Consider the following 12,549-nt stretch of genomic DNA (forward strand, 5'->3'; position numbering starts at 1 on the left):
ATCCCGAGATCCCGTTTGAGAAACCCTAACATAGACATTTAAAATATGATTTCTAAATATCTACATTAAAAAAAAAATAAATTTAAATTAAATTCAATGGGGGTGATTTTATTACATAAAACAGTTTCAAATTTTGATTAGATCCAATTTTCGCAAGCCTTTTTATGTTGTTTTTATAACAAGTCAAAAGTTAAATATCCCAATGCCGATAAATAGAAAATTGCATGTTATGAAGGTGATAAAATCATTTTCATTAGAAATAATATATAATTTTGAAGCCGAAGTGTTTTAGTTACTTACATCGATTATCTCTCCTGCTAGCTTCTATAGGTGAAAAGCTTAAGCGGACAGAACGACTACCGCTACGTTGATTTAATTAATGGATATTAATCAATTTTTAAATTTTGTATGTTTTTTATTGTAAAAATAGAAAGTAATTAAATCCGAATTTCTTAGAACATGTTTTTATTTACATCTATTTATTTAATGACAAAAATTACAATTTACAGTTATGCATAGGTTATGATTGGAACTTTACACAACAAACGGTGCTTAGTTTCAATCTGTGCAAAAATTTTTAACAAATTTTATCAAATCTAAGTGCTGAATTTTAAAATAAAATCCCTTTATTTGTTTTAACGCTTTAACACTTGCGGATTTGCATATTGAAATTGTAGAACATTATCTTTTGTTAAAGCAAAATGAAAAGGATCTTAGATATATATACTGTATACCGTTTACATATATAGTGTATATATATATGTGATATGACATCTACTCATTGTAATGAGAGTAGAGGAATGTAATTTAATTATTACGTACTCAAATCGATTTTATGTATACATACAATGAAACTTCACTCACTTGCCCTTATCCAAATTATGTATAAAATTGCCAATCTTTTCTTAAATTTTGTACAAAATTTTTGCAAAGTTCCTCTGCATCATAATAACACGATTTCATTGTTAGTGCATTAGCACCTATCCATGTGTATATATATATATATTTATTTATTTATTTATATATATATTAATTTTTTTATTTATAAATTTCTTTCACACAAATAAACACAAATAGTCCTGTCATAGTTTTATGATGCGATATATACAATACTTTGCTGTATTTGTGCCCGTATTTATTATCTTTATAATAAAACCAATCAGAATCATTTTACAGAATACAAACCTGTAATTGATTTCATATGTGGTAAATATATTTACAACAAGAAAACGATTTACTAACCTAATGAAATTCACTTTTTTGCCTTTAAATTTAAGTCCCTGGCGTAATTCCTTTTATTTAAAAAAGTCTGTCAATCACTGACAATGAGGATCCGCTGCAGAATTAGGTATTAAAGAAGGAGATCTGCGTAAATCTTCGTAAGTTACTCCATTCTCGTGTTTTTTGCCAACTAAGTAATAAGTCATTAATTTCCCTTTGCCTTTAACAGTGACCAGTCCACGTTGTTCGAAAACGTAGCCAAATTCTTCCAATATACGACATGTTTCTTCGACAACCTGCGAGTAAACATTGAAATTTAGCTCATTTTTATTGGATTGATTGCATTAGGTTCATAATTTATGTGTATTTTTATAATATTCTTGCCTGAATACAACCGGCTTTCCCCGTGCTTTCCATACGACTAGCAACGTTGACTGTGTTTCCCCACATATCGTAATGTGGTTTTCTTGCTCCAATCACTCCGGCAGTTATTGGGCCCTGGTTAATTCCTTTAAAAAATATATAAGTACATTTTTATATAAATATAATTAATATCATCTTAAACGAATTATCTAAAATTCAGAATGGCGATAAAAGTATATTCATATAGAAATAAAGGCTTTAATTTATTATTTAATTTTAAATTTACTGTGTAAGCCATTTACAAAATGAATACAAAAACATAGACCAGTTTTTTCTTTTACTGTGGTCATTTGATATAGGCTAATACATTAGTTTTGTAAGTATAGTGTGAACCTTACGTCAGTTTGACGTCATTTCTACATTACTGTAATGAGAAACTTTTAGAATGACGTCAAATTGACGTAAAATTGTATACAAGCCAGATTAAAACGGGTTAATTAAATAATAAAATCGTCGTATTCAACTTTTTATTATTCGTCTGCCCTTTTGAAATATTGGAAATAATAATTAAAATTTCCTCCTCTAATTCTAATGTTAATTAAAAGTGATTATAAAATTGAATTATGGAAAAGTAAAAGTTTGTTCTGTAAATATCTTAATTACAATGTATAAATATTTGATGTTATTCAGAAAAATTTTAAATGTTTGCGTGAAATTTCGTCCATAAACTCATTACTCCATTTTAAATCTGAACCGAATAAGCTTTCTAACAAGAGAATGTATCGATGTTGTTGTTGCTGTTGTGGTCAATTGAATATAAGCTCTACTGCTTCTTTATACCACAGTAATCGATAACGTTTAGAAATCGTCGCTCCGGGTATCGTTTCGTAATGATAAAAATGGATAGATCTAAAGCTTTAAACGTGAGATAAAGAACGACTTCAACTCTTATAAACTATATGTTTCTATATTCATCCGTTCATTGTTATTCGAATCGAATATCAATTCATTAAATTCGTCACTAAGAAGAAAGTAACGATCGGTCTTAATCCAGTAGCTACAATGTTTGATTGATTGATTACAAACAAACAAATCCTGTAACCAAAACATACTTTTATCAATAGAATAGGCTCTTTTTCTATTTTGTTTGAAGAATAAACTTACACCAAAATCGAAATCATTTAACATAATCAAAATAGGCGTAAACCTTGTCAGCGATTTCATTTTTTTTCGTTAATTAATCATCGCTTAATGTTATCATTCAATTAGTTATTATATTCTTTTTACATACATGATAACCGAATTAACGTAATTTATTCTCGTAGAAGTTGCCAAAATCGATCTCGTATATATGAAAAGAACGGATTATTTTATTGGCTCGAATTTAACATTTAAAAGAAAGTGATTTGATAAAACGAAAAGCACGAAAATATTTTTCTAGCGACTATTTTTCTTTTTCACAAGAGCAATTCACTGTATTAGTGAAATTTGATATAAAGTTTGAATAACGTTAAATCTGCATTTTTAAAACATTAGGCTACGCAAAAGGCTATATATAAAATAAGGAATTTCGCAATATTATGAGAATCGATTAAATAAGTAGCGAATATTAAAATTAAACTGATTTATTCTTGTTTAATGACGACAAGAATAACGGGATTATTTATTTTTATGCTTATTTATTATACAGTTGAAGACAATTAGAATAATTAACTAAGATTTAATTTCTTATTTAATCTGGTTTTTTCCCGAATCTAATTTGAATTAAATTAGAAAAGAAGCGGAATAAATTTCTAAAACTCTATTTAAATTATTCGCCTTTGTTTCATTGATTATAAAAACAAAATTTGATTAAAGTCACGCGGTGTGGACATTTATTTTGGAAGTAAAACTGATAAAAATTGGCTTACAAAATTCAATGATCACATTTTTATATATATGATATAAGGTCATTGTACTGCGAAGCTACACCAAACAAATCTAATCCCGTAACAAAAAGTAGTTTCCTCGTAGGCAAACAGGTAATTTTATTAAAAAAATTCTGACTTTAACGTCGTTTAAAATTACAGTAACGATTCAGTGAGTTTTATATTATTTTATAAATTAAAATTAAACAAGAAAACAATAATATAATAAAATAAAAATATATTTAAATCGTCGCGAAAGATTCGGGCGAATTTTTTCGTGAAGCAACACGTTAAATGTCCAGAAAGGAAATCAACTTTTTGAAATATTCTTGATATGACTATAGCATAATTGAATTGGAGAATAATATCAATATATGGTGTCATTTTTCTGTTATGTATAACTTATTATTTAATTAAATCCTCTCTTAAGGCCAATTGTAATCTCTGATTATGCACTCGATCTCCAGCAGATGCCGTTAAAATTTTAATGCTTTATCTACGGAAAAATTCTTCTTCGAATTTTCTACAATTTTCAAAATTCTGAACCGCACGTTAATAGAATTAAACAGCATTCTAATGCAAAAAATCGCTTAGTTCTATCTGCTTCCGTTTTCGTGAATTTTTGAAAACACAAAAGGATTTGCCCATAGAAAAAGCATTACATTTTTAACGCCATCTGCTGGAGATCGAGTGCATAACCAAAGAGGTTACGATCAGCCTTAAAAGAACACCGTAAATAAGACGCAAAATGTTGAGTATTTGAAAGTAAAAAAAAGACTAATGTGTACATAAATAAATTATATTTTAATATTTGAATATTTCGGTATTCATACGTATTTGGTATTTTTGTATGGAAACTACGCGTAGGGATACTTTGTCTTTTTTGATTTACGTTTTCTGTTGGGAAACGCTAAAATATGTTCCTCACTCCAGTGATCTATGACTTGCAAAACCATTCATTTATTTAACGCTGATACAATTTGCAGCACGACCAAATACATTTCGGACGTGTTGCCCATCGTTAATAGAAAACTCAAATTTAAATATACAGATTTGTTTGTAAACAAAAAATTAGTAAGTCAAAATAAAATAATCATACCTAAATGGGATAATTATTCATATAAAATACAATTATAAACAAGCCTGTCTAACGGAAGACTTTAGGGATACAAATTGCATGATATAACGGGTACGTTCGTTAAGTCGAACGAGTTAAACGCGTTAGTAACGAATCGTTCGAAAAGTAGTAGTCTCGCTCAGTGCGCATGCTCCACGGTGATGACGTATCGAACGAAACTCTAACGAAAGAAAGAGTTAGTTTACTTCGTTAAGAAAATGGCGCCCGACGATATCGATGTTTCTAGATCTACTCGAGTGTTTAAATTGTGAATTAAAAGGTGAAATGATTGAAATAACTGTCCATCCGAAGCAACCTAAGAAAAATATTTTGGATAAGGCTGCACTAGCAACATTCATATCTTCGATTTTAGAAACAGCCATTTAGTTATAACGAATCGTTCGAAAAGTCTAACGAAACAAGAATAACGATGACGTCATTCTCGTTTAATTCGTTTGACTTAACGAACGTACCCAACATAAGACGAGCGGGTTTTTTTTTCGGTGTTAGCAGCAGCTAAATCGTAGATTGCAATTAAAGTACTGTACGTTCCTAGGGTAATGAGTTTTTACACAGATATTTTTCCTCTATTGCATACTTGTGTATGTGGTGCACGTGTTTGATGTCGACCTCTCCAATATTTCAAAAAAAATCCAGCAACAAGTTGCTTAACTTTTCCGGCAACATTTAGTGGGGTTGATACGCGTAGTTTATCAACTAGGTTTGTTCTTTGGTCATTTATTTGTGATCGTTGACGTTTCTTGTTATATATGGGTACACTCACCGCTTTGGTTATTTGCTAGTCTCTACGTCACACTGTAATGAGTTTTTTTATTGGAGGAAATTCAAGTTAACTTTTAATTAGTAATTAGTAGTGATTGAAAGAGAAACCTGAAGTAAAAATATATATATTATGCTTGATATTCATTTTTCTTCGTAACGCTCAATGGAATCTATAGAGAAGCGATAGGAAAATACTCGAGACATATATCGGATGTTACATAAGATATTTTCGAATTAGATTAGATAAGAGAACAAATACGAGGAGGAAAAAGATTTATCTGGTAAGAGAGTTATTGTCTATTACATATGTACCGAAGACTTATTACTTTGAACCACTTAAAATTATATAAAAAAGGAGTTTTTAGAAAAAAAACCTGAGGGAGAAAAACGGATCAATAACATTAAAATCGTTAAGTATTCCACAGAGATGTGGGAAATTGAAAGGAATCAGACCTGGAAGTCTGTTTTTATACCTGGTCCAGGATCTATATATTTTATTCTCGCAATAAAGGAAACTTATTAGATAATGCTGTAATAAAATAAATGTAGTTTTCTGTTAATAAAATTAAGTTGATTATATTGTTCGTGTATAAACGCAATTCCAAAAAATCTCGATAGATACAATATCAATTTACAATTAGACTAACCCGAAACATTTCTATTATACTAACATAACTAATTTTCACTGAAAATCAGTTAACTAACCATCCGTGAATATTTAAATATAATAAATACACAAGAAGTAAAAATTATTTAAATACTTGCATTGTATTTATTATTCACTATTACATACAAAATCGATTTAAAGAATCACTTGCTATATACAACCTGCAGGAAAATAATACGTTGAATAAATATCTGCTTTGAAGCGAATGTAGATAAATTCTTTAAGGAATGATACATCAAAACAAATACAAACAATATACATTTGTCTAACTTTTAACAATACGTAGATCTGTAAATATGCGCGCATCGAATATTTAAAATCTCTAAAACATTGTTTCTTCAAATTCTTAAAGCATTCCTCGTGCTAATCAGTCGGAATATTTGTTCTTTCATTTACAAGTCTTGTATTTATAAAGAAGCATGGCAACCACCAAAGTGCAATTACTTGTATTGTGCACTATTCAACTGTCAATATGAAAGAGGTAAGACAGAACGATACAAGGTGTTTTCTCGTGATTAGGTTTACTTGTCGCCTACAACAAAGCAAGCTTTTTTTTTAAATTTTAACAGCATTTATATTATTTTAGTTTAAATATCTGTTTAATACAGAAAACAATTCAGAGTCCTTTACACTGGCGTAACCAGGGAATCCAGACTCTCTCTTGGTAACGAAAGAGTTAAGAAAAATGTTAAATACAGGAAAAAATAATTTAATTGTAGAGTTAACTACTGACTTATATAGTGGCAATTTATATATGTTCGTTATAATTAAGTATTAAAATAGAAAATTTATTAAAATGTGTAAAGATCCCCCCTTTGCATCGGCTGTGGCTACGCTTCAGGCCTTTTAGCTGTTGAATATTCTAAAATACACGTAGCCTAATTTGTACATTAATTTCTAGAAAATTGTAATTAATTTTCTGTTACGCGACAGTATTTCATCTTTCTAGAAAATTATGAAGACAAATACAAGTTAAATAAATATATGTTTATATCAAATCTTAAATTCTATTTAAAGAATTGGCCTACAGTTAAGCTTTGTATTATGAATAATTTATTTCTAAATTATATAAATGAAATCATATTACTAACAACTGTAGAAGCTATTTGAATAAGGAAAAAATTTTTGCAAGTTGTGTAATTTATCTTCGCTGCAAAATTATCTCTGGAAATAGCAAAAATTAATTATTCATGCTGCACATTAAAACTTGATAAATCTTTCTTAGCTCAAAAAAGAATATGAAATTGCATATTTCATTCGTTTTTACGCGTAATCTCATCATATTTTCGATAAAATTATTATAGCTGGGGACGACGCTCATTCATCCCAAATATCCAATAAAACTCTACAATAATACGACAAATAGATATATATCTTCTCTGAGTAAACAATTAAAAAGAAATCTTTCTCCCTTTAATAAGATTACATCTTACACGTTTCTGTCTAAATATTAAATACGTATTGTATATTTTGTTATAATATTGTAACAGTGTACTGTACATACAGAAATGCCTATTTCTGTATTTGTATTACTAAGTAGACTCTTATTTAATTCTGCGTGTTTTGCAATCTATTATATTTCTAACTGAAATTACAATTTCTTCTAAATTTTATTTAAGTTTGACATTATTTAACCGTATCTCATCCAGTTTGATTAATTTCACACTTGTGTTTCGAGCTTTGCGTACGTGATAAAAGACCCTCTCGATGGGCCTGTTATACAGTATTTTATAATTATTCAATTAAAAATTTGTGATAAAAATTTAAAATTTAGCAGTAAATAATTTTCAGTTAATGTTACCTTAGGTTCCAAAATGGCGGCTCGTCTCTGATTCCAGCAAACAGAAGACAGGAAACAGTGGGGACGCACGTTTTCCTAAACCTAACCTATTCTAATAATTTGGTTGGTAATAATTATGGTAATTTATTAGAATAGGTTAGGTTAGGTTAGAACGTGCGTCTCACTGTTTCCTGTCTTCTGTTTGCTAAAAATCGAGCCGCCATCTTGGAACCTAAGGTAACATTAACCTAAAATTTTTTTTTTTAAATTCTTTTCTAACTTAATATTCCTTTATTATAAGATAAATATGAAAAAGCCAATATAATAATTGTAAAGGATCTGATCATTACCACGGAATCGCATTATAATTCGTATATGTTTTTAGTTATATATAGCTAGAGCACACAGCATTTTTAATATCGATTAACATCACTCACGTTGGCCTAAAATAATTTTAAATATGGATGAATTAGTTTCCATATTAAGGAAACCGTCCGTTATCCGCCGAGACCAGTTCAATAATTCATAATTCCCGTGGGTTATACGTTAAAATAATGAAATATTGAAGGATCGTACTTAATGAAAATATACAAATAAAATTTGTATATTTTCATTAAGTATATAAATTTATCTATTGTTAATTTAATATGTATGTGTAAAAATAATAAAGTATAATAAATGGCAGTACAAGAATATACGCAAGTATAATATAATCTTCCAGTGTTTAGAAAATTATATCTTAAGCCAATTTTTGCGAAATTATATAACGTATTTTAATTAATTTTTCCCAAATTTACCGAAAAATTATCCACTTTCATATTAGTTTTTAAAATAATACTTAATATTAGCTTCTTTATATTCCCAAAGTTACCGTAGCGGATGATTTATTCGCTAGGTAAAATGTTCAATTACTTCATTTTTAATTACAGTAGAGCATCGATTATCCGACCCCCGGTTAACCGACCGCGTTCTAGTCGGCAAATTCAAATGGTCGCTAGTGATGTGGCGCTACAATATTTGGTTATGTCTTGACTACTTTAATATTATTTTTGTTAAATTTTTGCATGTTTTAGCTGGCAGCACTGGCTCGACCATGAAAGGGAGGCTAGTATTTAATTCAGGCCTAATACACTATACCAGGGGTGGCCAACTTTTGTGCACATAAGATCTATTTTTTATCGTAAAAATGTGTCGCGATCGACTTGCTGTCATAGGCATAGTCTAAGTGGGGAGGGGGAAGTGTGAAATACATACTATGTTTATACACTGTTTCAGTACGAAGTGCACTCACTGCTTGTGAGTCGAGTCATAACTGCATGCACACAGTTGGGTTCGGTTACAAATATAAGACATTAAGTCAAGACATCGCTAGCGATCGACCAAAGTTGGCTTGGCGATCGACTTGTTGGCCACCCCTGCACTATACTAATAATGTATTTTTTCATACTTTTCGGTTATCCGACTTTTCAGTTATCCGACCAACTCCAGTCCCCAATTAAGTCGGATAATCGATGCTCTACTGTATATATTTGTAATTTTTATTAAAGAAAATTTCTTATATCTAATTATTATTTTTTAAATCAAATATCATAAACATAAATTTTATTCCTTAATTTATTATTTCCTTAATTATTTCAGTAAGCGTCAAACGTTTTTTTTATTATTTCCCTTCTATTTTTTTGACTTCAAAATGTATTATTTACGACATTTTTATTTAAATTTGATGTACCGTATATTATTTTTACGTTTTATTCGAAGAAAATTAGTAATAATTAATAATTAATACGTTTAAAAATATTTTAACTATTATTTTTCGCACACAATTAGGAAGTTTTTATCAGGGAGTTCTTTTTTATAAAGCTAGTATTTAAGGTGTTATTTAAGAAGAAACAAGAGGATTTGATCCAGTTCCTACATTAATTTAAAATTTTCACGCATCATAATATCAAGTAGTTCGAATATTCCTGAATATTTCGGGTTATAGTAGTATTTGATTTGAAATTCTCTGACTGGGCAGGTTATAAGGAAGGAGTCGAGCTCCCATCTAGAGAGTTCTGGTTCGATTCTGTTGGGGAATCTTTTCCTTAGTATGATAGCTTCTTATTGTAAAATACGGTAGAAGAGTCGAAAAGAAATAGGGTTTTTCCTATCAATCTTGCAGGAAAATATTTCAAAATAAAATAATTAACCGGAAACGGTAAGCGATGGTAAAAATTACAGTTGAAGAATTCTAGATTACTCTGGATTTGAATATAAAAAGTAATTGTTTATGGTTAAATATACTAGAAAAAACAATTCGGTAAATACTGTATATAAACATTTTATTTTTATTGAAAGCAAAATAATATTTTATCTATTTAGAATAAGCTATAGGTGTGGACAGAATGTAAAAATAAATATTCAATAAAAAGTTTCTAAAGAAGATCAATCTTATGACCCAAAGGAAAAACCCGTAGGTGTAACTCCAATATTATGCTAAAAAGAATTCTTTGTTGCGAATGATAAATTATTCTTCTAAGAATACAAAGATTTAATAGAATTTCCAACTTTTTGACAACCTAACGTTGTTAATGACATTAAAAATCTTTGATTAAACTCTCAACTTAAACTGCGATAAAAAAAAATAACCATTTAGTTAAAATATTTCACAGATTCTTCCATTAATTAAGCGAATTGAATATGAAAACATTTATCTATTCATATTTTCTTCAATTATGTTAAAAGCATCTCCATCTTCCGGATAAACCACTCACGGATAAATAATCAAACCATTATCATTATCTCAATTTCGATGTCGATTTTTATAAAATAAAGACAATACTTCAATATCGAGAAAGGAAAAAAGATTAATTAATTAATTAAATTGTCTTATTACTGAATAATATTTTTAAACTTTGAATTTTATTGCGAAACATTTCTTATTAAAAAGAAACAAAACAAAACCTCGTGATTGAACTGACAGATTGATGGAAAAAATTATTTGTAAGTCATGGCTATTTTATTTAAATTATTGAATGATTGAAACGCATAAATTAGATTTCTGTTTAAAAATAAAAAATAAAATGACTTTTAAAGATAAACTGAAATTTTATGATATTTTAAATTTAAAATGTTTGTAGAAGCTGTAATGTATTATTCAGAACGTGCCAAATACATTTACTTCAAATACCCTTACGAACGGATGGGTTACAATGTATCATTCAAAATGTTCCAAGAAACAAGCGCTAACAAAAAAAAAGAAAGAACTAAAAGGTCATTCGTGCACTGTACATTTCAAAAAGTATGCAATTTGTAACCTGTCACAAGCTTATAATTATAATAATACTCGTAAGCTTACTCGATTTTTTAAAGAAATGAATAAATTTTACCTGTTTAATCAGGTTATAAAGCTCATTATTGCTAATTAAATTTGCGAATGAACTTGTTTAGAAATTCTTTCTTATAATTAAATTATGTGGCAACAACAAGCAAAACCTGGCAGTTTCAATTCTAGATAATGCAAACTCCATTACATATTGAACCTGTTGGTGAAAGTGCAGGAAAAAAAAAAAAACATTAAATCGACATTTATTGATCGTATGATCTTAAAATCTTACAGAAAACAGTTTCAAAATTTAAAAATCTTAAGAATCCTTAATATGCTCCATTGAAAAATATTCGTTTTAGCGTGGTGTAGACTAACAAAGATGGAGAATAACCGAATTAAAAATATTCCATTTTTAAGTAAACACTGCTTTATTTATTCTCTTGTTATTAGGTGAAAATTAGAATCATTACGAAATGAATTGTATAATTTACTATTTAAAACTAATCTGAATACTGATGAAATTATCTTAGAAACCGGGAAGAATCAATACAATCGCTGATACTTTTAAGAAATAAATTCTCTAAAACTAAATGAATTTGGCTCTATGCGATAATTGAAGTGATGACGCGCTACTCTAATTTGCTTGGCAGAATTGAAAATCTTTCGAGTGAGTAATTACTAAAATCATCACTAAACACATCTTTGGCTGCCGAGACACATTTATTTTCTATACGCTAATGCCTAGGTTATCCTCAGGTGACATATTTTTGGAACAAAAGCACAAGTATGTAAGCAAATAAATGTTTCAACTACAAAGGTCTTTAGTGATTATTCTCTCTACTGAGTGCGAGTTCCATTGTTTCTAGTAAGTAATTTCGGTTAATGTTACCCATGGTTCCAAAATGGCGGCTCGTCTCTAATTCCAGTAAATAGAAAAAAAGGAAACAGTGGGGACGCACGTTCTAACCTATTCTAATAAATTACCATAATAATTACCAACAAAATTATTAGAATAGGTTAGGTTAGGTTGAAAACAATGGGGACGCACTTTCTTTTTTTCTATTTGCTGGAATCAGAGACGAGCCGCCATTTTGGAACCATAGGTAACATTAACCGTAATTTCTACTAATTCATGAAGATATTTTAATAAGCATGTATCGAAATGCAAATTTCTTTACATTTTTTGCCGTACATGACGAACACGATTGATGTATAATCATTGTATTAAATAATATCCATCTAGTTTTATTAATTAAACTACTTTGTGTATTAATTAACTCAAAAAAAAAACACGCGGAAGAAATATTTGCCTTTTCAACCATTTATAAAATCCATTATCACGAATAATAAAAGTTATTTATCTAAGTAGAGAAGTTATTCGAGATTTCAAAACAAAGGACAGAA

General features: G+C 29.0%; 1 protein-coding gene across 2 annotated transcripts in view; it reads right to left on the minus strand.

Annotated features, from left to right (window-relative positions):
- Nucleotides 1-462: 462 nt before the first annotated feature.
- Nucleotides 463-12,549, minus strand: part of Ac3 (Adenylate cyclase 3) — a 49,366-nt gene continuing 37,279 nt past the window's right edge. Inside the window, exons 20-21 of one of the 2 annotated variants that reach the window (XM_067289093.1) lie at nt 1,606-1,730; nt 463-1,517 (exon numbers count right to left, since the gene is read on the minus strand). In XM_067289093.1, coding sequence (XP_067145194.1) covers nt 1,317-1,517; nt 1,606-1,730 — 326 coding nt within the window. In that variant the 3' untranslated portion in view covers nt 463-1,316. Of the gene's footprint in view, nt 1,518-1,605; nt 1,731-12,549 lie in introns of those variants that run through there. The other variant, XR_010883098.1, reaches the window with a different exon arrangement.

This window comes from Centruroides vittatus, unplaced genomic scaffold, assembly GCF_030686945.1.
Source record: "Centruroides vittatus isolate TY-2023 unplaced genomic scaffold, ASM3068694v2 contig_1031, whole genome shotgun sequence".
Taxonomy (NCBI): domain Eukaryota; kingdom Metazoa; phylum Arthropoda; class Arachnida; order Scorpiones; family Buthidae; genus Centruroides; species Centruroides vittatus.